Below are 24,385 nucleotides of genomic sequence, written 5' to 3' on the forward strand. Positions count from 1 at the left end.
CGCCTGGCGGCTGCCTACCCCACAACAGGAATGCTGATGCACCTAGTAAGAAGTAGTATTTATTGAGCACTTACTGTATGCCAGACACTGTGAAAAGCACGTAACATACTTTTATCTCACTTAAAGGTCATACTGTGTGAGACCCCATTTTCCCAGGTGAGGAAACAGAGGCTGAGAGAAGATGCACAAGGCACCAGAGTTCGAGTGACCCCATTTTCCAGGTCCCCCACTGAGGCCAATTGTAACCATCTTAGAGCCCTGCCCCCTCAGCCCCTGAGCCGGCTCTCTCTGGACTCTCTAAATGGTCCCAGTGGGCAGGGCAGACACAAGCGGCAAGGCTTCCTAGGGGTGGGGAGGGAAAACCCACCAGGAGCTGCCCGTAACCACTGAGACAGCGGACACCCACTGCACAGGTCCAGCATATACAGAAGCTCCACTATCACCTCTGTCTCCACGATGCTACTAGCTGGAAGCACCCAGGAAAGAGATGACAGAATCCTGACCCAAAGACGCTGAGTGAGGGAGTCCCCCACATGTGTAGCACTTTCTTTTTTTTTTATATTCTGAGACAGGGCCTTGCTGTGTAGACCAGGTTGGCCTTGAACTCATGGCGATCTGCCTGCCTCAGCCTCTGGAGTGCTGGGTTTACAGGCGTGCGCCACCACGCCCAGCTCTTCCGCACTTTATAGTTTAGATACTTGCACAAAGTCCATCTTATGTAAGTCAGGAACAGTACCACCCTCCCCTGTGAGCCTGGCATCAGCACCCCCGGGTCTGCTCGCCCAGCTTCCTGGGCACACAGCCTGTCCTCGGCAACCCCCATCCAGAACTCGGGTTCGTCTCTCCCGGACCCACCATACTGCTTCGTGCCACCTTCCCAGGGCAGAGTGACCTTGAAGCCCAGACTTCACACTGAGGCCCGAGTGTGACCCGTCAGCCGCAGGTCACAGCCCTGCCGCCATTCCACCTCTGCCACCACAGCGAGGTGACCAGCGGGGCCACGGCGCCTTGCCAGCCTCCTGCTGCTCTGGCCTCGCCCTGTGGCTCCCTCCTGGCCTCCCCAGTGCGTCCTGAGGGGCCCCATGCCTGCTGGGCTGCCGTTCCACGTGACCGCACTGCCTCGTCCAGTGTCTCCTACGGTGCTGGCCACGCTGTAGCTTCCATGACACCATGCTTTGATCATTTCCTGGACAAAGTGGCTCAACGGCTACTGGTGCCCTGCACTGGGCAGTCGCGAGGGGACGCCATGGTTGCTTAAAAGCCCCCTTCCTCACCGCCCCGGCAGCTCCTGGAGGACGGGGCTCAGGGGCTGGCGGTCCTCTGTGGTCCCCAGCCCCAACACAAGCAGCTGGTCCGGGAACTCAGGCTCCTGGCGCGCACTGAGATAAAGCACGGTGAAGCCGCACGCAGCTTCCCGCGCTGAGTTCTGCTGCAAGACGCCGCTGGAGGGGCTGGGGACTTAGCTCAGCGGCAAAAGCGCCTGCCTGGCAAGCGCAAGGTCGTGAGTTCGGTTCCCGGTACCGGAGAAAAACCAAAAAAAAAAAAGAATTAAAAAAAAAAGATGCTGCTGGATGGCGGGACGCTGCCCGGCGCCAGCTCCTGACCCGCCGTGTCCCGGCAACAGTGTGAGCGTGTGGAGTGGCGCGGAGCACTGTGCCTCGCACGCCACGTGCGGTGGGCCAAGCCTCCGGCGGGGCCCAAACCCAAGGAACAACGGGCACCCCGTCCTGCCGTCTGTGTTTGTGCCACGGGTTGCCAAAACCGAGACACAGGACGTTCCCCAGTCTCCCCTCAGGTAACTAACAGCAGGCGTAAGCTGCTGGGACCTACCCCCTCCTCCCAGCGTGTCTCGTGTTATATGACATTCGGGACTCAGCCAGGCTGCCCCTCTGCGGGGCTGGCAGGGAGCGTGTGTGGCCTCTACGCTCTGCCTGATGGCGGCCCCGTGGAAGGTGGCCACGAGCACTGAGCGAGCTCAGAGGCGTCCCAGGCCACTGGCTTCCTCAGTCCACTCTGCAGACATCCTATGTGTCCTTGTGGGGTAGTTTGTTTGTCTGTTTGTTTATTTATTTACTCTCTTTTTGAGACAGGGTCTCGCTATGCAGTTCAGGCTGGCCTTGAGCTCACTTTGTAGCCCAGGCTGGTCTCGAACTTGCAACGATCCTCCTGCCTCAGCCTCCCAAGTGCTGGGATTACAGGCATGCACCACCAAACGCCCTGCTGATTTTTTATATTTCTGAAATAGTTTGATGTCATTGAAATTCTGAAACTGCAGTAAAAACAATCATGACAGTGCTTATATCAACATAAAATTAAGATAATTTACATGAAAGAACTAACATTTGTTTAAAAATGCTACGCACTTAGAATAACGTCTGTATCCTTTTTTAAGGGGTCTTGCTATGTACCCCAGGCTGGTCTCAAACTCTGGGCTAACTGGTCCTCCTGCCTGTCATCTGAGTAGCTGAGTGTGTAAATAAATCTTTTTAAGGTTATAGAACAGAATCCTTTCTGAATACATCTGCAGCCACAAACTGTACAACGGTTACGCCAATGGCTTTCCACTTAGTACTGAGAAGAAACGTATTCTGAACTTTCCTCTGTGTGAGTATTAGAAGGTCTGGTGCTTTTCCTTACGACCCGAGCTATGTTTATTTTTCTGTAGAAAGTGAGAGGCACCAATACTCAGGCCCAGCTCCCCTGTGACCCCTTTCTCAAGGCCCTCCCTGAGGCCCCAGCTGGAAGAATCTTTCCTTCCCCAGAGCTCATCTGACCCATTACATTCAAATCCCTTCCATTCAGTAACCGTTCACCAAGCTTTCTACGGGCCTACAGTGGGCTAGATGCGGAGGAAGCCAAATGCACGAGGCGACCTGCCCTCAGGAACGCGGGGCCCATCTATGGTATCACCAGTTGCGTCAGCAAGTCACTGCTATGCGCGGTAGGAAACGCGGGAACGAAGGTCCCAGCGTGAGAGGCGCGGGACGGCACCAGGCCCATGGAGGCCTGGGGAGGCCCCAGAGGCGGTGCCAGGTGGGTCTCAGAGTAGGAGTTCATCAGGGAGGGAGGCAGGGAGGACGCTGTGGGCAGAGGCGGCGAGGCCTCAGGGCTCTGGGGACTGCAGGACGGGTGTGAGAGGGCCGAGGGGCCGGCGGAGCAGGTGAGGGATGGCCTCTGGCGATGACGCCCTTTTCTGCGTATGGGTCCTCTTTGCTGAGAGGTGGCAGAGCGGGGTCAGGAGCGGGGGCCACTGTGCAAGCACACTGGATGCGCTGGTCACGACAGCCAGTCAGGAAGCCACGCTGCCGGGGAGGTAGCTCAGCGGCATAAGCGCTCGGGCAAGCGCAAGGTTCTGAGTTCGAGTCCCGGTACCAAACAACCCAAACAAACAACAAAACAAAAAAAGGAAGCCACGCTGACACCTTCCTTGGAGTGGCTTTCCGGGTGCGCCCGAGGGCTGGGGCGGGCCGGGCCCAAGGCGGGCAGGACGCGCCTGGACCTGGCTCTGCCGACCTCCCCACCGGGGGTGCACAGCACACTCCGGAGAAAACTCCGTAGCCCGGGCCGGCACCGCAGGCTCCGCACAAACCAGCGTTGCAGCCCTGCCTTCCCGAGAGTTGGAGTGAGCACATTCCAGAGGCAAAGCTGTGGCTTAAAAAAAAAAAAAAAATCATGTTTAATTTAAAAATTAGAAACTGGAGCAGGCTGTGAGCACAGGGGTTGATTGAAACAAAATTTAAATTCCTGTCAAGCCCATTTAAACATGGGGGCCCTTCATAGACAATTAGCTGCTCCCTGTGAATGCTGCATAAACTCAGGCCTGGTCACTGCGAGGAGACAGGCGCCTACTGTGAGGCGCTGGGAAAAAAATTAACTAAGATCAGGCCGTATGAAATATTCAGCCTTCCAGTATATCACGGGGGTTTGAAAGTGTAAACAAGACAAAAATCGATTCCTTGGTGCCCTCAAATCAATCCCCCAAAATGGTTAGGGCAGCTGTTTCTGCTAAATTTTGTTTACATCGGCAGATTTGCCTTAATTGCAGTTGTTTATCTCTCGCTGTCCCTGGGGCCCTAATCTCCCGATTACTAATACTTAACACTCATTTCACATCTAAAGCTACTCCTAATCCTCCACAGGTTTAGGGGGCTCTTAAAATTATTGAAACCACAGAGGCAGGAGACACTGCCTCTTTGTGAAAGGAGCATTTTCTTATCTACTACCAGCTGGGCTCAATCATCACCAGGGACGGCCACAACAAAGGTGCTAAAAGGCTCTTCCACAATGACTGCTGCTCCACTGGGGATTCGGCGGAGAAAAAAAGAGCTTTGATGGAAAAATCTGAACAAGAGGCTAAAGCAGTCCAGCCAAATAAAGTTACTGTCATAATCAAATGCTGTCAATCACCATGAAAATCCAATTAAAAATGTTGCAGCACGGCCCTCTTCAGTGGAAAAATGTACCCTATTTATACAGATTTTTGTCAACTCCACACTGATCCCACAATTAGAAAGTCTGCTATTAATTGAATCCCCCCCAACTTTAAAAAGATACGGGCCAGGCAGAAGCCTTCCGAGGGAGCCGAGACGCTCACAGGCTATTGGTATACAATTAAGAGTTAATCGGGTTACATCTGAAAATTCCATTTTTATTTCTGTCAAGGGAATCTTTGCGGGAATAAACGAAGGGTACCTATTCTCCTACTTCAGAATCAGTGACCATTTATATTAAGAGACCAGAGGAACGGTAAACCAGGATACTGGAAAGAAACTAGTCCACGCTCCGGCAAATGTCTCTCGGTAGACCAAGGCCTAATGTTTAATTCTAATCCTGAAAATTAAATAGAGGACGGAAGGCCCAAATGTCTCCACTGCCTTTCTGCAGTCTCTAAATAGCCATGTGAACCTCAGACTGTCTGCAGGCGGATTTGGCCCCCCAAATAACTGTGTACGTGAAGCCACAAAACTGGTGATCCCCAAAGGGGTCTCTCTCAACACTGCTACAAATTAAAAAGCAAACAACCCATTAAACAAATCCAGCTGGTTACAACTGTAAATAGGAGGCTGCTAATATTTTTTCACAGCCCTTGAAATTCCTGGTTGGACTCATTAATAATTGATAAGAACTGCATCTATTTATTGGTGTGTACTCACAGGAAAATAACTTTGCTACCTTCAACAGCAACGTCCAATTCCCAGGGACCAGCTTTAAGATCCTTTTATGTCTCCCCCTCAGTGGCTGCATGTCTGTTCTTTTTCAGTCGAATCCACGATTCCAAAGCGTTTTGAGGAGTGGGTGGCATACACAGGGTACGCTGAAGGCTGTGGGGTCCTCTGCCACCAATGTAACCCGGTGAAGACGGAGCCGGCCAGGTGGACCCCTGTAGGTCTCGGCTCTCTGACCACTTCTCAATTTGGGCTTAAGGATTGGAGGGGAATTCTCAAGTGGACAGATTTCCCGCCAAAGATCACTGCTGCTGATCAATTCCTGCTTAGCACCGCCTGGCTGTTTGACACACCCAGGGTGGGACGGAGACCCGGTGCCTATTCTGATTTGGTGATGCCCATGCTATACTCCTTGTTGAATGTTTTCAATATTATCCTGCAAACATCATAGCATCCTAGAAATCTGATCTTACCAGGTGGTAAGCAGAAAGTCAAACATACACCTTAGTATGGTCACCCTAATTTATACTGAATATCAAAGTATCCAGAGACTGCTGGTTCTTGAATTTCTTCAGCATTACTAGACGAATTGCTAGTGAACAAAGGACATGTACTGTCATCAACTGCTCAATGTCTGGTACAGTTTTGTTTTTTTTTTATTGAGTTGGGTCCGAGAGAACAGCACATGCAGTGATCAGTAGGGTTTTGCCCGAATGACAGCAAAACAGACCAAGCTAGGCCCTGAATTATGGGGCCATGATCCCCCCTCAAGGAACTTACACTCTGGTTGGAAAAAAAAGTGAGTTTAAGTACACCAGTGAGTTTCACCTCCAGCTGCTCCTTATGATCACCAAGAGAGCTTCAAAAAATAAAAAAAAAAGTGCCTGCTCTCTGACCCAAATGCCAGAGATCCTTAGAATAGGCTGGGATGCCAGCATTTCCTTCCTACCTTTTAAACCCCCTACGTGACTGTGGTGAGCAGCCAGGGTTAAGAACTGCTGAGTCACACGGCCCAACTCTGGACAGGAGCTGAGTCTGTAGACTTGAGACATCCTAACTCAGGAGAGCTCAGAGAAGGCAGCGAGCCCTTCCAAGGGGAAGAGCTGCAGGACCTTCAAGGGGAGGAGAGAGGATGCGACACCACTGAGAAAGCAGGAACAGCAGAGAGCTGGGCAGTGTCTGTCAGGGAACTAAAGCGAAGGAACTCGGAAGACCCACTGTGGCCCCCAGCGCACCTGGCGGTACAACGAAGAGCAGCCTGGCCGATGCGCTTCACTGCATCCAAGAAAACCACACTCTTCTCGCCATCAGGGAAGGCTGTGCCTTGAAATGGGGTGCTGGGAAGCCAACAGCCCGATCAAACAGGAAGGGGCACTGCGGGCGGGAGGAGTTCAAACTACCACAAACTGGGAAGGGGCAAATCATCGCCATACTGAGATTCAACTCGACTGATGGAGGAAAGTTACCCTTCACTGGAGAATTCCGGCTGTCAGATCATGATGATCAAGGAAAACTACCCGGATCTCGCTTACCATATATATGCGCGCGCGCCCACACACACACACACACACACACACACACCTGTGTCTTTATCTGCTAATGTCTCATGGAAAGATTAAGCAGTCACATCTAAGCAAAAACAAAAGCAAAGCGTGCTTTCAGGGGTTACACTCTCTCTGTTCTTGCTGAAGTGCTAACATGTCATCAAACACTCAAATTAAAGCTGTCTGATTCAGTGTGATCTCGAGCATCCAGACAGTGATTCTGCTGTCGTAATTACGTGCAATTAAAGAGCTAAAATCAACTTCTTTACTACTAGTGGATCCTTGTTTGTAAGCAGACACAAACAGATGATTTTAGTGGCTCTTGGAACTTGAGGGGGAAAAACGTCATTGAGTAGCTGTCAAGTGGACCCTCTGTGGAGCCTGCGATGGCTTTTGTGCTTGAAAGAGCCCTGGCTAGGAACTCTGGAAATTCGAGGTGCTCTGTCTGAGGAGCTGCTCTGCCTGTACTTTCAGATAAAAATGATGTCTGAAAGATCGGGTGGCCAGACACACACAAGCGTGGCTTCCAATGTTCACTCTGAGACGGCTGCGCGTGACGCAGGAGAGAGCTCTGCGTAGTGAATGACAACCAAGTACACCAGTGCTTCTTAAGCACCACTGGTGTCTGCAAACGCTGAGAGCTTTGTAAATCTTGGAAGCAACCCAGATGCCCACCGGCTGAGGAACAGATAGAAAGATGCGGTATTTTTATACAACGGAGTATTACTCAGCTATAAAGAAAGATAAACTCGAGGCTTTTATAGGTAAATGGATGCAACTAGAGACCATACTCATCAGTGAAATAAATCAGACTTGCACATGTAAACATTGCATTGTCTCCGTAATGTAAGAAATGGAAAGAGTAAACAAGATCCAAAAGGTAGAATAGATGTGAAAGGGAAAGAAAGTGCTCAAAAGGAAAGAACAACTGGGCTGGGGGAAAGGAGAAAAGAAGGAATATCTATATATCTGTATATCTATACATCTAAGATAATTACACTACTGATTTCCATTAGTTCACTGAAAGGAACAGTTAGTGCTTACATTGTCTGATCCATCTTGCATGCCTATATCTGGTAATCTGAGCAACTGCTTTGAAGATAACAATATGCATATAATAATCATCGTTAATTTCCTATCATCTTGTTCTCAAATTCTGTATCATTTTTATTGTTTTTTAAGATTATATTTAAAATAAAAAAATTAAAAAAGAAAGAACTTTGAGCTTTGTAAGCACAGTGGTCCCGGGGCCTATCCCAGGGCTTGCGGAACGGAGGCTCTCCTCAGCTCCGCACACACACACAGGTCCGGGAAGCTTGCCTTTGAGCCAGTTAGCAGCTTGCGGTGGTGGCGCTACGCTTTCTCTGAGCTCTGCTCCACAAAGAGTAACCCCCTTCCCCATCTCTCCTTCCGCCACGACCTCCCCAGGACCTGCTGCTGGCTCCTGATCACCTGCCCCCATAAATCCTTGGCCTCCTCCCCTTCCCTTTGACCTGCTCCTACGTAACAGACATGCCCTCCACTGCAATAGGTGGAAGCAAGGACATCTTCTCCACTGTCCAGTGCTCTGCTTCCCAACGAGCCGAGGGTCTAGGTCTACTAAGGGCAAACGAGCCATTGGCTGTGAACCCCATGGTCATGGTGGACTTTGCTGGACAGACACAAACGTAACAGGGTGGATTTTTTTTTTTTTTTTTCCTCTGGTACCGGGAACCGAACTCACGACCTTGCGCTTGCCAGGCAGGCGCTTTTGCCGCTGAGCTAAATCCCCAGCCCCGTAACAGGGTGGATTTTGAAGGGACCACGCAGGTGCCCAATTTATCATGTACCTTGATCAATGGAGAGAACAACCAACCAAAGTCTCCGAGACTGTAATTACAACCAAGTTTGGGAAAGCAGAAAAACTACCAGTGACAACTTAATTTAGAGGAGCTAAGCAAGTTAACACCTCTTTGCGAGCAATCAAATGTTTAAACAGATTCTTCGAGAGCAGTTTGGTGTTTATTAGCCCCCAAACATTACCACCTCTTGTACACAAGCCTTCACTGAGGAAGGACATGCCTTCCAGTTTACAGCTGCTGGGATGTGACGAAGGGACAAATCCAAAAGCACTATTTTGATTATAACTGGCAGCCTTCCCCCAAGAGCCACACCTGCTTCTTGTATTTCCAGTCCCACTATTTACCTGCTTGCTAAGCAAAATGTTACATTTCAATCTCAAGGCGCACCCGGGTTTCTTCTTGGGAGCCTGAATGGAAAACCAAACCCGAGGAAATGCTAAACCAAGAGGCCCTGCTCTGGAATGCATGAGGAAATGCACAGAATAACAGGCATTATTAGAACCTAAGGAGAAAACTCATGTTTTTAAACAATTACCGAAGCAGTATAGTAATAGTATAAAGACGATTTCCGCGCCAGCTTGTTTCTCTGAAATTCTCTTTGCCACTGAACAGCTAGAACAGATAATAACTATTAGTAAATCAAACTCCTCCGCAATATCCAGCTGTGCCTCACGCATTTACATACAGATAGAATGGGTATATGTTTTTAATATGTATGGGATACGTACTTTTCCCACAGCCGAAGCGCACGCTACAAAGGAGGAGGAGAGTGGGAATCAGATCAGCATGAGATAATAAAGTGGCCTAGATAAAGTATTAGCCGGCGATTGATCTCAAACCGGGATGCTGCTCCTCTGACCTGATTACTTACTATGCATAGGTTCCATTAAATAGAGCTTAGATGTAGGGAGCTCCTGGAAGTATTCTAAATGCATAGAAGAATCTACGGCACTCTGAGCCCCAACTGTGACTGCGTGGGGGCCCTCGCCTTCCCCGCTGGACAGGCTGGGAGGTGAGAGGGCTGCCTGACAGCTGGTGGCAGCCCCAGCGTCCCCCAGGGAGGGCCCTCCTCTCCCCTCCCCCTCTCCAGCAGGCGGCCTCCGAGAGAACGGATCCCCCTTCCCCTGTGAGCTGCTGTCTGATCCTGGCCATGGGATGGGAAGGTGACGAGAGCGCTTAACAATCACGTAGGGTCGTGGTCCCCTTTGAAAAACTGGTCACAACCATGAATTCCTCTCTCCAGGAAAAAAAAACAAATCCCCATCCGCACACACAATTTTACAAGTGATTCCAGGGGCTCTAAGGACTTCCTCAAGTCACAGGCCCTTGGTCACGGCCTGTGGATCCGACGTGTCCCTTCAGAGGAGGATGCTGAAGTGGGAAGGACAGGGTTGCTGCTCGGGGTGACGCAGGAAGGGCCTCAGGAGAGCCTGTTCCTGCTAAGCCACAGCCCCTGCCGTTCTCCAAGCTACCAAAGACCCTACAGGAAGAGCAGTTCCTCAGAAGGAATTCCTACGGCTCAGAGAAGTGCACGGCCTATGCAGCAATGTTTCCCACCTTACCTCTTTACGAGTGTTTAACATGTAATCTGAATAGCAACATCAGACGAGGACCCCCATACTTCAACGCTCACGTCTTAGGCTGTCTCTTTGTTTCTGAATTGAAGGGTCTGGCTTTGATTTGCCTGGTCCCCTCAATCTGCTTATTGACCGTGTGGGAAAACTGACCACCTCTGCATTATTTTCCTCTTGCTACAGTCCCACCAATCCTTCTTTTGCTGGCGGGAGCTGCCTTTTCCCCACAGAAGAAGCCAAGACGTCCCTGTGGCCGCCTGGGGCCCGCTGAGCATTCTACCTGCTGCCCCCGCAGTCTCTACCGCCTGCAACTTCCTTCTCCATGTGGTGGGGCCAGGCCGCAGAGCTGGGGCGGCTCTCTCACAGGTCTTTCCCACGACTTACATGGGTGTGCTTTCAAAGTGGGTTTTTAAAGGTTGCAGTCATTATCACAGGGGCAGAAAGGAGCTGCACGGGGCTGGCTGCCACCTCTCTTGTTCATGGCTGCCTGTGCGGCTGGTTCTACACTTGGGGTTTAATGCTGACTCCCAGTTTATGCAACAGGCTCTGCTAGAGCTGACGAAAGGCCACACCTTCCTCAGGCCCAGGAGCTTCCCTATGCGTGAGTAGGAAGTGAATTTCAAGAGAATTCACTCAAGGAAAAAGGCCCACAGGGGTGTTGGATGGTGTACTGCGGTGCTTCCACGTAAAGTCAAAATTCTCAGACACGGACACTAGAGTTCCCTCTACCAGAGTGGAATTTCTTAAGAGACGGCCCAGCTGGCGGTGAACACGCTGCCTATTTGAACTCCACCTCCGTGGGCTCCGCATTCCACTATGTGAACCTCAAATGGGTTTGTTTCAGCAGGCAGCACGAGCTTCCTGTTGCTCGGAATAGGTTGGGGGCCCACACACCCCAGACTTTGCCTGTCCTGTCTGCTTTGTCTGGAAAGGTCACTCAAAAACTCTCCTAAGGGCTGGGGATTTAGCTCAGCAGCACAGCGCCTGCCTGGCAAGCGTGAGGTGGTGGGTTCGATTCCCGGCACCAGAAAACAAAAATAAAAAATCTCTTTTAAAAATCAACCCAACCAGCTATATAGTTCAGTGGCACAGCGCCTGCCTGGCAAGCACAAGGTCATGAGTTCAATTCCTGGTACCAAAAAAAAAACCCCACAAAACCCCAAAAAACTGAGTAAAGTTCAACCCAGCCTCCAAAGACCCTTTTCAAAAGTTACATCCTCTACACAGCTTTCCCCTAGTTCTTCAAAGGGGTCCTCACGGAACCCTGCATTCCCTTTCTAACTACTACTTCACCCTAGCTATTGATGGATCTGCCACATGCCCTGCAGGACTATACATGCAGGGGGTTTATTCTGTAGCTTTTGCTGGGTCTAGTAGAGGGTTTTGCACCATTCAGGACTATAAGTATGGTGTAAATTCAATCATTTACCTGGTCCTGAGATCTTTTAAGCAAGTGTGGGTAACAACAAGGAAACTTTTGAGTGAATTTCTTATGTTGCTTCATGGTTACACATCAGAAAATTGCGCTAGCTCGTATCCAGTGGTGGGGAATCTACGGCACGCATGCTGCAGCGTGCTGCTTTTTATCACTAAAGGCTCTAAAAGGTTCACCATCACTGACACAGACTTTGGGCTTTCCAAAATGTGAGTGGTAAGGGAATTTCTTGGGCTGATTTTATGAAACTTTCACTTAGGACATAAAAAAAAATCATCTGAAGAACACCACACTAAGTGGAGAGAATTAAATAGCTAAACAACAAAATGAATTGTAACACTGGGATTTTCACGGTCTCCGGAGTTTAACCTGGCTCATCTTTAAGACTGGCATGGACCATGATTTTAAGACTTGACTTTAGGTGTCCTGGTACACGCAGTGACCCCAGCAAACGTAAAGCCCAAGACAGCCTGAGTGCCAGGTGTGTGCCTGGCCCAGGAGTCAGGATGGCCAGCTCCACCCTCCTGCACTTCACTTCCTTAGGCTGGGATGCATGGAGGTCGGTCAGGGCCACACCCGGCGTCCGCTTACGAGTTTCCAAATGGCCAATCTCTGACTCTCAGTATTTCCCCCTGGTTCCATCTCTGGTTTTCTTTCTCTGATTTGGAAAATGCAACCCCACAGGGAAACCTTGACAATCCTGCAGGCCTCACAGCTGATGCGGCCCAAGCTGTGCAGCCCACGTTGGTACCCTGCTGGCTGGAGGTACCGTGCTTGGGAGATAAACTGCTCTTTTTTGCGAAAGGCGGAGGCCCCCACCCACAGTGACAAACGGGCTCTCCGGTTCATGCATTCCAGAGGAGGCTCCCTGCTTCCAGATGGGAGCACCATCAAACAGGCTGTAGGCGGAGAGGGAAAGGGAAAAATTAAAGCCATTAATATGCTGCAAGGAATAAAGGGTCTGGCTCCTGAAGCCTGGGTCCCTGTACTGTGACTCTGGCCCAAGGCACGGGTACCTCACTTTCTTTCCCATCCCTTACTGGGACCAATCTTCTGGCAGAAAGCAGGTAGGGACCAGTCACCTTGACCATAGCAGCCCTTGGCCCCATGGTTCTTGCCTCCTCCCAGAGCCCCATCCAGCGGAGGGTGCCTCTCTACTGCTCTACCTCTGGGAAGAAAGTCATTTAAAACCAAACAGAGAGTAGTACTAAAAATAACGTTCACTTAGGTGTAGGACGGTGCTTTGTGTGACTATGGTTTTCATTGTATTTTATTCATTTGTTGATATTTATTAATTAAAAATGTGGGACAGCACACACCAGAGTACAAAGGTATGTATCTGAAGACAAGTCCTTTCTCTTTCTCTCTTACACATTCACATACGTCAGCACACACACATACACCACATCCACTTGCTTCCAAGGTAGTGAAACGCTCACCCTTTAGCCTTATCTTTATGACCTGCCACCCCGGAGAGGTGTCCCTTAGCCACACATACATCCGCACACATTTCTGGGTGTGCGCACAATGTGCAGATGTTTTATTTATAAGTGGCCAATTCATAGGAGCACCGAGACATGCATTTACAAACAGATACCCGTTTTATGAAACCTTCTTCCTTTGTTTTAATAGCTGAGCTATCCAGCCATAGCATAATAATGCACAAGGTAAACGGGTCTCCATCACTAGGACCTGTTCCAAGTTTTCTCAAATGTGACTAACTGCAAGAATTTCCCAACCATCAAAGAGATAAAAAAAAAAAAAAAAAAAAATCAAACCCATACCCGTTTATTCCAGATGTGACAGCTGCAGTTATAACCTGCAGAGACTTTAGTGGTGAACTTTAACTTGAAACTACCACGAAAATTGCTTTAGGGTTAATACAAAGGAGAAAAGTATTTACTTGGAGAGTTCTCCACATGGTAAAAGTACTCTCTATGTGGGGATGAAATCTGCGTTATACGGAAGTTGGGGCATTTCAGAGTATCTATTAGGTGAATATAAAGAATGAAAACCTCTGAACGGGCGTTTGTAAAACGCAGATTGTTACAGAGGTGAAAGATAATCAGCAGAGAAGTTGTGCTGCAGTCATGTAAGGGCAGGGAACGGTATACGAAACACTGGAAAGAGTAGACTACAGTTATTACTAGCGCTCCATCCTAACCTCATCCTAACAGCTTGCACATTGTCAAATCGACAATCTGCACTGAATAAAGGACCATTTGGGAATTGTTCGGGAGCCTCTCTGTTCCTCTCCCTGCCCGAGTACAAACTGTCATTTGCAATCGAAGTAAGCTGCCTCCGAGCCGAGCACACCACACTCGCAGACGTGTCGCGCCTCTGTCTGAGGAAAGACCACAGATTCACATTAACCTGATCTTCTGCAGCCAGCCTCATTGCATTTCTACACGAATCCAGGAGGACTCCGCGCCACGTCCAGCATTTCCTGCTGAACTGCGCTAACCGGGTTCACACGGCGCTGTGTTCTCTGCTGCCAGGCCTCCGACCGCCGGAAGGTGCGGCAGGCGTGGGGACACACAGTGGCCCATGATAAGTTTGTGACGCTCAGTGAGGCAAAAGGAGGGAAGTTCTGTTTCAGAACAGTGGTGAGTTTTCCAAAAGCCAAAACAATAGTCAGAGGGTAGAAGCTTCTACCCTTCCTAGCTGAGCAAAGTCAATGTTGTTACCTTTCTAGGGCCAGTGAATTGTTAAAATTCCAAGCTGATCTTTTTAACAGAAAGTTATACACAAATATACAACTGGAGGATTGTAATATAACTAAGAAAATTTACTTACCATCAGTTCCTCAGGTGCTGGCCTTTCTTTTGGCTGTTTTCGCATGCTGCATTGGGGGGAAAACAACCCTCATATTATCTACATAATCCATACATTTCTTGCAGTTAATTTCCACCACTACTTCCCCTTGTATTTGGAAGTTTTCAAAATCCATAATGGTCAATGCTTGGGCAAAGTATTAACCTATATTCCTCCTTTCCCTTTATTTTGGCCTGCAGTCAGAGTTCTGGGGACCTGAATCAGAAACACAGTTGGGTTTTTTTTAAAACTTAATTTTGCAATAAAGATAAAGAATGAATTTAGATTTATCTTAATTCTGCATTTGAAATGAATGTGGAAAAATAGCAGCAATAATCTTGTCCTGAGTTATCTATTTATTTCAACCCTAAATTTAGGAACAATATACTTCTTCTTTGGTAGTTGGGATTAGACAATAAGAAAATAAAGAAGACTGTCAAGTCAAATGAGAAAATGTCTCATGTATTCACTAGGACTCCCAAGGAGAAAGTAACAGAGGTCAGGAATCTGGTAGATGATGCTACAAAATTACAAGTGGGTTTTTACACATTATCTTTACCTCCACTTATTTTGGCTACAAGTTGACAATGCATTCAACAGCTGTGGGACAGCTCGATTTAAGCCGCTCAGTGAATACATTCCTTATGCAAGCTATTTCTTGATTTTGATCCAACTGGTTTAATTAGTAGCTGTGGCATGTACTTAGGTATAATATGAAGCACTGACCAAATGGACAGAGTTGACCATGGGTAGCTGCCTACTCCATGGCTGCATCTGTTCTAAACTCAGTGTCTCGGACGAAGTCAGGAGAAGAGTTTGCTGCTGTGATCTTTAGAAAAGAACACAGATGCCTTTTCTTTCTAGGAGGCCCCCTCTAACCAGCAGAAGTGAAACCCTCCATAGTCTCTTCATTTGCTGACAGTTCTTTTTTTAAATAGAGAGATTTAATGAACATTTGGTAAACAAGAACCATAGTTATGAACCATTAATGACACCGAGGACATTTGTGTTCCCTATAAATAACCATATGCACCTCTCGAATACTGCATCCATTAGCAAGTGATTCAAGCTGTCTCACCAGTGGAGTTGGTAACAGTCCTAATCTGACATTCCAAAGTAGCTGTATCTCTCGGGGAAACAAGGCTATTACCCACTATCATTTCTGCTTCAGCTTGACATCTGTGGAAATTTCAACACAGGTTACCCCTCCCTCTGTCTCCATAAAACTTTTAGATAGCAGCTGATTATTATTATTATTATTATTATTATTATTATTTTGGATAGGAGGACAGTAAAGTCTTCTCCACTTCCGGCTGCCCAGCCCAGCCACACCCCCAGGTTGGTCTCAGACCACACAGGGAGATAAGCCGGCTGTCACAAACCTAATGTCTCTGGAGCCCAGAGAGGGAGGAGCCCAAGCCAGGGCTGTAGGCAGCAAAGCAACTGCAAGGTTTGTTTTTCAGTTTGTGTGCTGCAAAGTGGGGCATTCCCATGATGCTCTTCTAAGTGCTTTTAGGAACTCCATTTAAGGGAAATTAAGAGATAAATATGTTTCTGAATACTGGCTATACCATCATTAAAAGAGCTTCAGAGCAGTTCAGGATTCCAGTGTTGAATCAGTATGTTTTTCCTCCCCTGGCATGGCACACTTTGGAAACAAAATGTCTGCAGAATAAAACAGTTTCTAAAAGCTACCGAATATTATAGAAGTATTTTAAATAAATAGAAATAGGGTTAATTTTTTTTTTAAGTGGGGACGGGTTCTTCCTCACATTTTCCTGTGTTATATAAACTGTATGACATTTTTTATTAAGAGGTAACATATTACACTTAGTCAAAAAGGTGATAACGCTTGACATTTATATTAAGGAATATTTCTTGGCTTCACTTCAGCGTAATCATCAGATGGATCATGCGGGAGGAGAGTGTATAGCCAGGGCCTGACTGCACCAGCTCGCCCGCCCCAGGGCCAAGGGCTCCCTTTGGCAGGGTCTTTCCGCGCCCTGGCACTGATGGGGGTGGGGGTTTGGTGAAGGGAGGGGAGGAGCTAAGGGGGTTACGAGATGTTCCAGAAGGTGCCCTGGCCGTCTCTGGCTTTGGGGACAGTCATCCCCGCGCTCCCAATTTCCTCCACTCTCCCGGGTAATTCCCCATGCTGGGGTGAGGGAGAGGGCAGTGCAGGACTGGCCTCGGGAGGCCACGGGAGCCCTGCAGAAGAGGGCAGGGGGGTGGTGGGGAAAGGGCTGATAAAAGATGACTGCCTTCTGCCGGGAGGAAACAGGCACAAGGCTGGAAAAGAATCTCTGGCAGAAAAATGTGTTTCCTCAGGTATAAAATGAGAAGGCGCTGCCCGGGGGCTCAGGGGCCCCTCTGGTCTAAATCTCGGGTTTCCCTCAGCTCCTTATGGATGAAGGGGCCCAACGGAGCTGTGTGTTCATCGGCTCTCGAACATCAGAATCCGGGAAAATGGGACCCCAGGACCGCGTTTAAAAGATAACCACCGATAAGTTATTTACTGAAATCCGATGAATAAACTATGCTGCTTCCACCAAGTGACAGGCAGCTTTATGGGTAACTTGAGGTTACATTAATAAAAATAAGCTTCTTATGTCTGTTCAATAGGGGCTATAAAATTGTACATTTCTTAGGGGAAAAAAAAAAAGCCCATCCCAACAGGATGGCAACAGTGCCCGTGCTCAAAGGAGGAGCCTGATTCTCGGCAGTTTATTAAAATAGTAAGAGCCTCGGAAGTACATTTATGACCCTCTGTGTAAATAACGTTTACATAATTTAAACAATTTCTTCGGTTTTGCTGCCCCATCTGCCCAAGGCCCCAAAGTCCCTCCCGTCTCCAAAAGGAAGCAGGGAGAACCATAAGGTCTCCCGGAGCGGCCGAGTTAATGGCATGTAGCGTTTACATTGAGGGCATGGCATGTTTGCAAACGGGCTCACCACTGAGTGATGAAATGTACAAATGGCTCGGAGAACTCTCCAACCGGAAGGACGGGCGAATCCTGGGATGGAGGAAAAACAAGTCACCAGAAGTCAGGACAATTCCTTTTCTTTCTCTGTCACCCCCCTGCCCCCCACGGCCCACTCAGAGGAGCAGAATAAAGACGAATATAATGACACGAGGCCTCACCCAATTAAAAGGACTGGCTATCCCCTCCTTCCACACATTTAGGCAAAACCCGCCCAATTTCCAGTCACGCGCGTTTTACAATGGTGATGAACATGAGAGCAAAGCGGGAGAGGTGAGGAAAGGACAATGATAGCCACGGGCTAGGAAGGAAGGTAGGGAAAGTGTAAATGAGAAATTAATGATTATTTAAGTAACACACAAATGGTCTTGTAATTAACAAAGAGCTGTGAAATTATTCTTGTGTTGACCTTTGTTTCTTTTACTGGATTTGCTATTTATTTACACTTTCCTGTTTATTTACATTTATTTGTATATTTGACTGCTCCTAACTGCTTGCCCCTAGATGGTACATGTGCGGGTAAAATTTTTTTCTCACTTTAACAGAAAGGCATTTAGAAGCGAAGTTGTTCCCTGAAAGGGAACCGCAGCCTGTTCGCCGGCCGAGGCCAGCTCGTCGTGGTCGTCATCGGAGGAAGCCAGTGGGTTAAGGACACCATGAGGAACTCCCACCTCCGTGACCAAACAAAACTGGGGTGCAGGAGGGAGTCCCCCGCATGAGCAGAAAACTCCACAGCATCAAACAGCCAGTGTGACCGCAGCCACGTAACACGGGGCGCAAAGCCCCTTTCCATTTGCAGAGGAAGGCTTTAAGAATTTAGGAGTTTTTGCAAGAATGACAGAGAGCGCCACTGTGTTTATAGTGTAACAGCTCAGGATGTAATGAAATTACACTGCAGAGTACTTTAACAGTCATCTCATTAGACCTACACTTGGAACAAGAGAGCCACATAAAGTAGGCAGCTGCAAATGACTCTATTCTCATCTATTCTCATTTGCTATTAAAAATACCTTTCGGCGCCTTTTTTCCTCCCTGACATCCCTACACAAAGTGCCCTGCAAAGTATGATACATGCACCTATTTAAATTAACAAAGGAATGACTTATTTTAATCTCACTGTGCTTTGGAGTGCTTTGGCCATTTGGATGAGCAATATATCATTACATACAACCTTCCAGCGCTGCAGGCAAGAAACTCAGAGCATGCAGCATTTGGTGGGAGCCAAACAATTTCTCTAGCACACAACTGTGGCAAATGCATGCATGTATTCATTATTGAGAACGAGAGGAAATAGCTTTGATGTAGTGGAAAAAAGAAGATGATAAAAGCACCTCTGCAATATGCGTGTCATTATCAATGGTGGCAGATAGATACAATTGCACAGCCTCCTATGTGATTAGTAAATATACATATAATTGCTGTGGCCAATTATCAGAAAAATGAGATCGGTAATTACAAGACAGAAAATTAACTAGAACTCTTATTAAGGCTTTGTTTCCAATTCCAACAATTGGAAACCGCTGGAAAATACAATTAAATCAAAAGGAACCGAGAGGGTCAAGGCAGCCAAAAAAGGGGGAAAAAAACATCTCGAAGAGGTTGGTAGAAGAATAAGAACAAAATGTTTCTCGGCGTTGTGCATGCCCACCCTCTTTGAATTTCTGCTATTCATCCAGAGGACGGGAAGGTTAGTATTCTGAACTTAAAATTCTCATCAGTGGAGAAAGGCTTCCAGGGAGAAAGGAAAATGGGAGCGAAATAAAATCTTGCCAGGTTCAAAGGATCACGGGCTGGCACTACAGAGAGAGAACATGAAAAGCAGGGGCTGGTGAAACGGCCTACTCAAAAGCAGCAAGGCGCACAATGACATGACCAGCCCTCAATAAAGGTACCGTAAAATGGTCACGGAAGTCCCATTGGTTTGAAGAGCAAAAATAAAACATGGTTATCAATTTCAGCCGTGGCCTGTTTTAGGGAAGTCATAGAGATCACTGGGCCCGCGAGATGTCACCAGGCCCAGTTCAAGAAATGACATTTTATTGTCTCAAACACCATGAGTAAAAAAAAGACAGTTCCAAGTTGGAGCTGCGGAAATCACGGATTCTGACCAGCTAGGAAGCCTCTCTAAGCCATTTCTTTATAGATTTTTGGTTTTTTTTGGAGTCTGTAGTAATGGAAGTTTTGACAGGCAGAAGCCTTCAAATGCAATATTCAGGAAAATAAAACCCTACGCGCTGTTCTAATGTGGCTGAATATTTACTAAGATGGTTAAAATTCTGGATTGTTGTTCTTTTTTTCCAAGATCTGGTATAAAACATACTGCTAATGTGGGTCTCACTTCAAAGTATGATACGGAGTAAATTAATGAATTACAGACCAGGCAACTCGATGAAGATGTCACCTTACCACGGATGAGGAACACAACGAGGAAAAGTGACATCCCGCATGGGTAGTTAATTTTATTTAAGACCCGATATTGTAGCCTGGTAAGTTCCTCATATTATAAAACTAAGGAACACTGGGTGGTACCCATGAATAATTTATTTCACTTCTGAAAACGCCAGCCCAAGTCGACTCTGCAGAACCACAGCAAGTGGATTCTCATCTCATCGGCGAAGGATCACTCATCAAAGATGTAGGGGGGGAAATTCTCTTCTCACGTGGATAATGCCAGATATTTCTTTTTACTTTAAAACCCCTGGTTCTCGAATGCCTCCAGGAAGAATTTTCTGAGTTGCAGAAGACTGCCTGGTAGGGGGTGGTGAAAATGACACACATTACCCTGGACAACAGTGGCCTCTGAGAGCTTCCAAGGTCATAAAAGCAGGCAGGCCAAAGGAGGACCTCTGAGAATGTTCTCCCTGTGGAAGGGTTTTGAAGCACACTTTCTTCTTTTTAAAGAAAATAAAGTCAGAACTTGTGTAGATCAGGACGTGAACGAACCTATTTGTTATTTAGTTCGAACCTATGAGAAGGTAGGAAGGCAGCATACACTAACTGTGGCCTCCTGCTTCCTGCAGCTCACAGGAAGGAAACCACTCCATCCTTGTGGGGCTCCAGGGGGCCCGAGAACCACTGCAGGGAACCCACCGAATCCAGTAAAGTGGTTGCTGCTACTTATTAAAAATGTCCTCTGTGAAATAAGGGCTTGGGAAAGACGGAGAAATACATTTGAAAAACATAAACGCGAACTGAAGAAGCAGTTACACCAATAACTCCCAGTACTGGCTGAAACGGACTACCAGTTGTTAATAAAAGTCACTCTTTAAGACCTTGGATGCCATACTTCACCTTAAGGGCTTTTTGGGACGCTTCTCTGTTGAACTTCCAAGCATGGAGGCGTAGCACGGCAGAGTGGCTGCAACCTTAACCAAAAGCCTTAGCCTGAGTCTAGTCCCAAATCAACTTTAGAGCCCTGCTAAGGGGACGCGAGCTGGGTCTTGTTATCGAGGAGGCAATGGTTATATAAAAACAGCTGCCATAAAGCTTTTCAGGAAGCAATTCTGGTCATCAAGGAGCACAGTCCACAAGTCTCAGAGGTTCTGGTAACTGGTCAGCCCTTCTCACTAAGCAACTGGAATGCGAGCTCGAGGTACGCCAGGAAGAACAAGGAACAATGGGAAAGAAGTTTGAATGATGCCTTTGCCTTGTGAATAATGAACAGTTCAGGAAGGTCAACCCTTTACAACTGAAACTGTTTAATTATTAATTATGCACAATCTATGAGCAAAAGGACAAGTTCACAATGTTTAATGTATGCTGACTTCAACTGGACTCTCTCTGGGTATTTTGTTATTAGCACTTGTCAGCAAGGTACTCAGGCATAAAAAAAGGCAAGCAGCAGAAAATCTGTGTGTGTGTGTGTGTGTGTGTGTGCGTGTACCTGCTCACTCCAAAGGCAGGAGGAGGAGAAGGAGGGTGAGGAGGAGGAGGCTCCATGCCCACCTTAGCTGCCACGAGTTCACATGCAGAGTAAGTTTGCCAGGAAGTGCGTTTTGTGGCCTTGAAAGCAGACAGGTCTAAGTTAGATACTCCAAATACAGAAAATATAAATGAGAAAAATGCTTTTCAAATGACTTCCTTAAAAGGGAGATCATTATTTTAAAGGGATTTTATTTTGGTGGTACAGGGGGTCTACCCCAGGGCCTCATGCTAGGTGAGAGCTACACCTCCAGCCTGAGATATTTTTTGCAGTTGTTGCTGAAACCATGATGTTTCTTGGCTTTAAAAGAACCTGTGCATTAATGTTTATTACTAACCCCCCTCCTCAACACACACAAAGCAGGGAACAATGTAAAACCCAAATAAGGTCAGTGGTTTGAGCCTGGTGTGGTGGTGCATGCCTGTAATCCCAGCACTCGGGATGCTGAGGCAGGAGGATTGTTGCGAGTTCGAGGCCAGCCTGGGCTACAAAGTGAGCTCAAGGCCAGCCTGATCTGCATAGCGAGACCCTGTCTCAAAAAAAAAAAAAAAAAGTCAGTGGTTTGTATCTTGTGTCCAAGTCAGTTTCCTGGTCGTGATACTGTACTGTTACCACTGGGGAAAGTGGATGTGTGTATGCACACAGGATTTCTCCAGAATCTTTCTTACCACTGCATGTGACCCTAAAACTATGTCAAAACACAAAGTTTAAACAGATAATGGTAAGGGGCTATTTGTTTCACAAGAAGATAGGATTCTTAGCAGAACTCTGCTTTGTACAAAGAAGGCGAGCCTAAGTACAAAACTGGAAAGAAAATACTCCTGAGAACTTCATTGTGGCCTTTAGCTCCTCATTAAAGATGAGCACGGAGCCCGATGGTGATGTCTTTAATTCAGACCCCGAAGGGTAAGCATTCCACACCACAGGAAAGTGACACATGCATTACTGATGTGCTTGTTCGTTTTTCCATTTTCTTGAGCACCTACCATGTTGAAGACAACAAGCCCCACACTGTGGGGTGGTTGATACTTGATCCATGTATGAACAGAAGCTGTATTTTGTTCGGGGGGATGAGATCTGGATCACTGAAAAGTGGCCCCATGAAATGGAGGGAACCACAAGCAACAGTGTCAAGGGCCGGGCGCTTCACAAGTAGGGGTGGGCGCACCCTGAGGGCCCAACTCAGGCTCTCCTTGCGCAGAACAGACGCTCCTTCAAACCAAGATTTCATAGGTACCGGCAGTAAAACAAGGGGGATAGAAGACAACTTCTCAGGAGCCTCAGGGTGTGGCTGCACTGCTGAATGTTAAGGTCAGCTGCACTGTGCTTAGATTAAACCAGCCTGAAAAGTTACATAAAACATGGCAAGTGAGCTAATTTTTAAAAAATAGCCAGCCCATTTCTAGATTTATTGCCATCAAGGAATCAAGCCAACAGGTGGTTAACAGCCGAGAATCCCATGGAGTCCAATATGGTAGTCATGTTCCATATTTTATTTTATTTATTTAGTAGGTTTTTTGGGACAGGGTCTCACTATGCAGCTCAGGCTGGGCTTCAACTCATTTGTATAACCCAGGCTGGCCTCAAACTCACAGTGATCCTCCTGCCTCAGCATCCTGAGGGCTAGGATTACTGGTGTGAGCTGCCATGCCTGGCTAAATTTCCATATTTTATTTTTAAAGATTTTTTCTTTTATCTTTTTGAGACAGGGTCTCACTATGCAGTTAAGCTTGGCCTTCAGCTCACTTTGTAGCCCAGGCTGGTCTCCAACTCGCAATGATCCTCCTGTCTCAGTCTCCTGAGTGCTGGGATTACAGGTGCGCACCATGCCCAACTTTAAGGTTCCATATCTCCCCCACACCCCACCGGGAATCGAACTCACGACCTGCCGTTTGCCAGGCAGGTGCTGTGCCGCTGAGCTAAAGCCCCAGCCCCAAAGTTCCATATTTTAAAAGTAAATCTTTTGCCAGTTGTGATGGTGCATACCTCTAATGGGAGGCTGAGGCAGGAATATCACAGGTTTGAGCTCAACATGGGTAATTTAGCAACTGAGCCAGATTCTGTCTCAAAATTTTAAAAAAATATCTTTTCGTTCAAATCTGATGTTCCTCTGGCCTGGCCCAATAATTTCTGGAGTAAGTGGCATAGTAATCTTAGGTCACCCTGCTTCTACCTGCAGTATGGAGATAAAAGGTCTGGTTTTTTTTGAGACAGGGTCTTATTATGTAGTTCAGACTGGCCCTGAACTTGCTATGCAGCCCAGGCTGGGCTCGAACTCGTGGCAGTTCTGCCTCTCCCTCCCAAGTGCTGGCATCACAGGTGTGGGCACCACGCCTGGCATATAAAAGGTCATGTGTAATTCTGGTGGCTTCATGTTAGGCACGGTAGCACTTGGCCCAAGAGATTCCAAACGGGCTTTTGATCCTCCATGATGCCCCGCCTTGCAGTAGTGTCTTTGTGAGGCGGCCGGCAGAGGCCACAGGACAAACCTGCGTTCTACTGGGAAGAAAACCTGGTTTGTGCTTTTAAAAAATCCAAACAACAAAAGGAAGGATGCTTGGCTTGAAGTATCTTCACAGAAGCGAATCTATTAAACCCCAAACTACCTGTCCACGGAGTCGCCCAGGGGTAGCGCCTAGGAGCCGCATGTTAGCATTTTAATGGTCTTCAAGGGCTCCCTCTCTGCACACTTCCGCTGTGCTAGATGGTGAACCAGACGCACGGCAGCCGCATCTTAGCAGAGGGGACAAAGGTGGCGACGGCCGGACAGGAGCTCCTGCTGCTCGGGGAACGAGTCAGTCCTGGTGAGACCTGAGGAAGCTACAGCCACACAGCAGATGGGCATATATTCAAGGGACACATTCACGTCGTTTATGTAAAAACGTGGCCACCTTGGGAGGGACAATCGCTTTTTTTGGCTTTAATATATCTGTCATTTCATCAGGCAGACGGAACGGGCCCGTTCCCCAGTGTTGTGAGGGGCAGCCCGGGGGTGGCCTGAGGCTCTGGGGTAAGGTTTCGGGGGGGCTTGTACAGATGACGTCATCAGAGGAGGAAGCCGCTGCCCCCGGCTGGAGATGCAGAGCCCCGCTTTCGCGCACTCCGCTCC

At 47.8% G+C, this 24,385-nt stretch overlaps 1 protein-coding gene across 7 annotated transcripts in view; it reads right to left on the bottom strand.

Annotated features, from left to right (window-relative positions):
- The window catches only part of Map2k5 (mitogen-activated protein kinase kinase 5), a 250,682-nt gene that overhangs the window by 20,406 nt on the left and 205,891 nt on the right, over positions 1-24,385 (bottom strand). For 4 of the 7 annotated variants that reach the window (XM_005393687.2, XM_005393686.2, XM_005393684.2 and 1 more), the window contains 2 exons: positions 17,326-17,387; positions 14,356-14,401 (listed from right to left, as the gene is read on the bottom strand). The exons of the other annotated variants lie outside the window; for them this stretch is intronic. In XM_005393687.2, coding sequence (XP_005393744.1) covers positions 14,356-14,401; positions 17,326-17,387 — 108 coding nt within the window. The remainder of the gene's footprint in view (positions 1-14,355; positions 14,402-17,325; positions 17,388-24,385) is intronic. 7 annotated transcript variants of the gene reach the window in all.

Source organism: Chinchilla lanigera, unplaced genomic scaffold, assembly GCF_000276665.1.
Source record: "Chinchilla lanigera isolate Chin_1 unplaced genomic scaffold, ChiLan1.0 scaffold00049, whole genome shotgun sequence".
Lineage (NCBI taxonomy): Eukaryota > Metazoa > Chordata > Mammalia > Rodentia > Chinchillidae > Chinchilla > Chinchilla lanigera.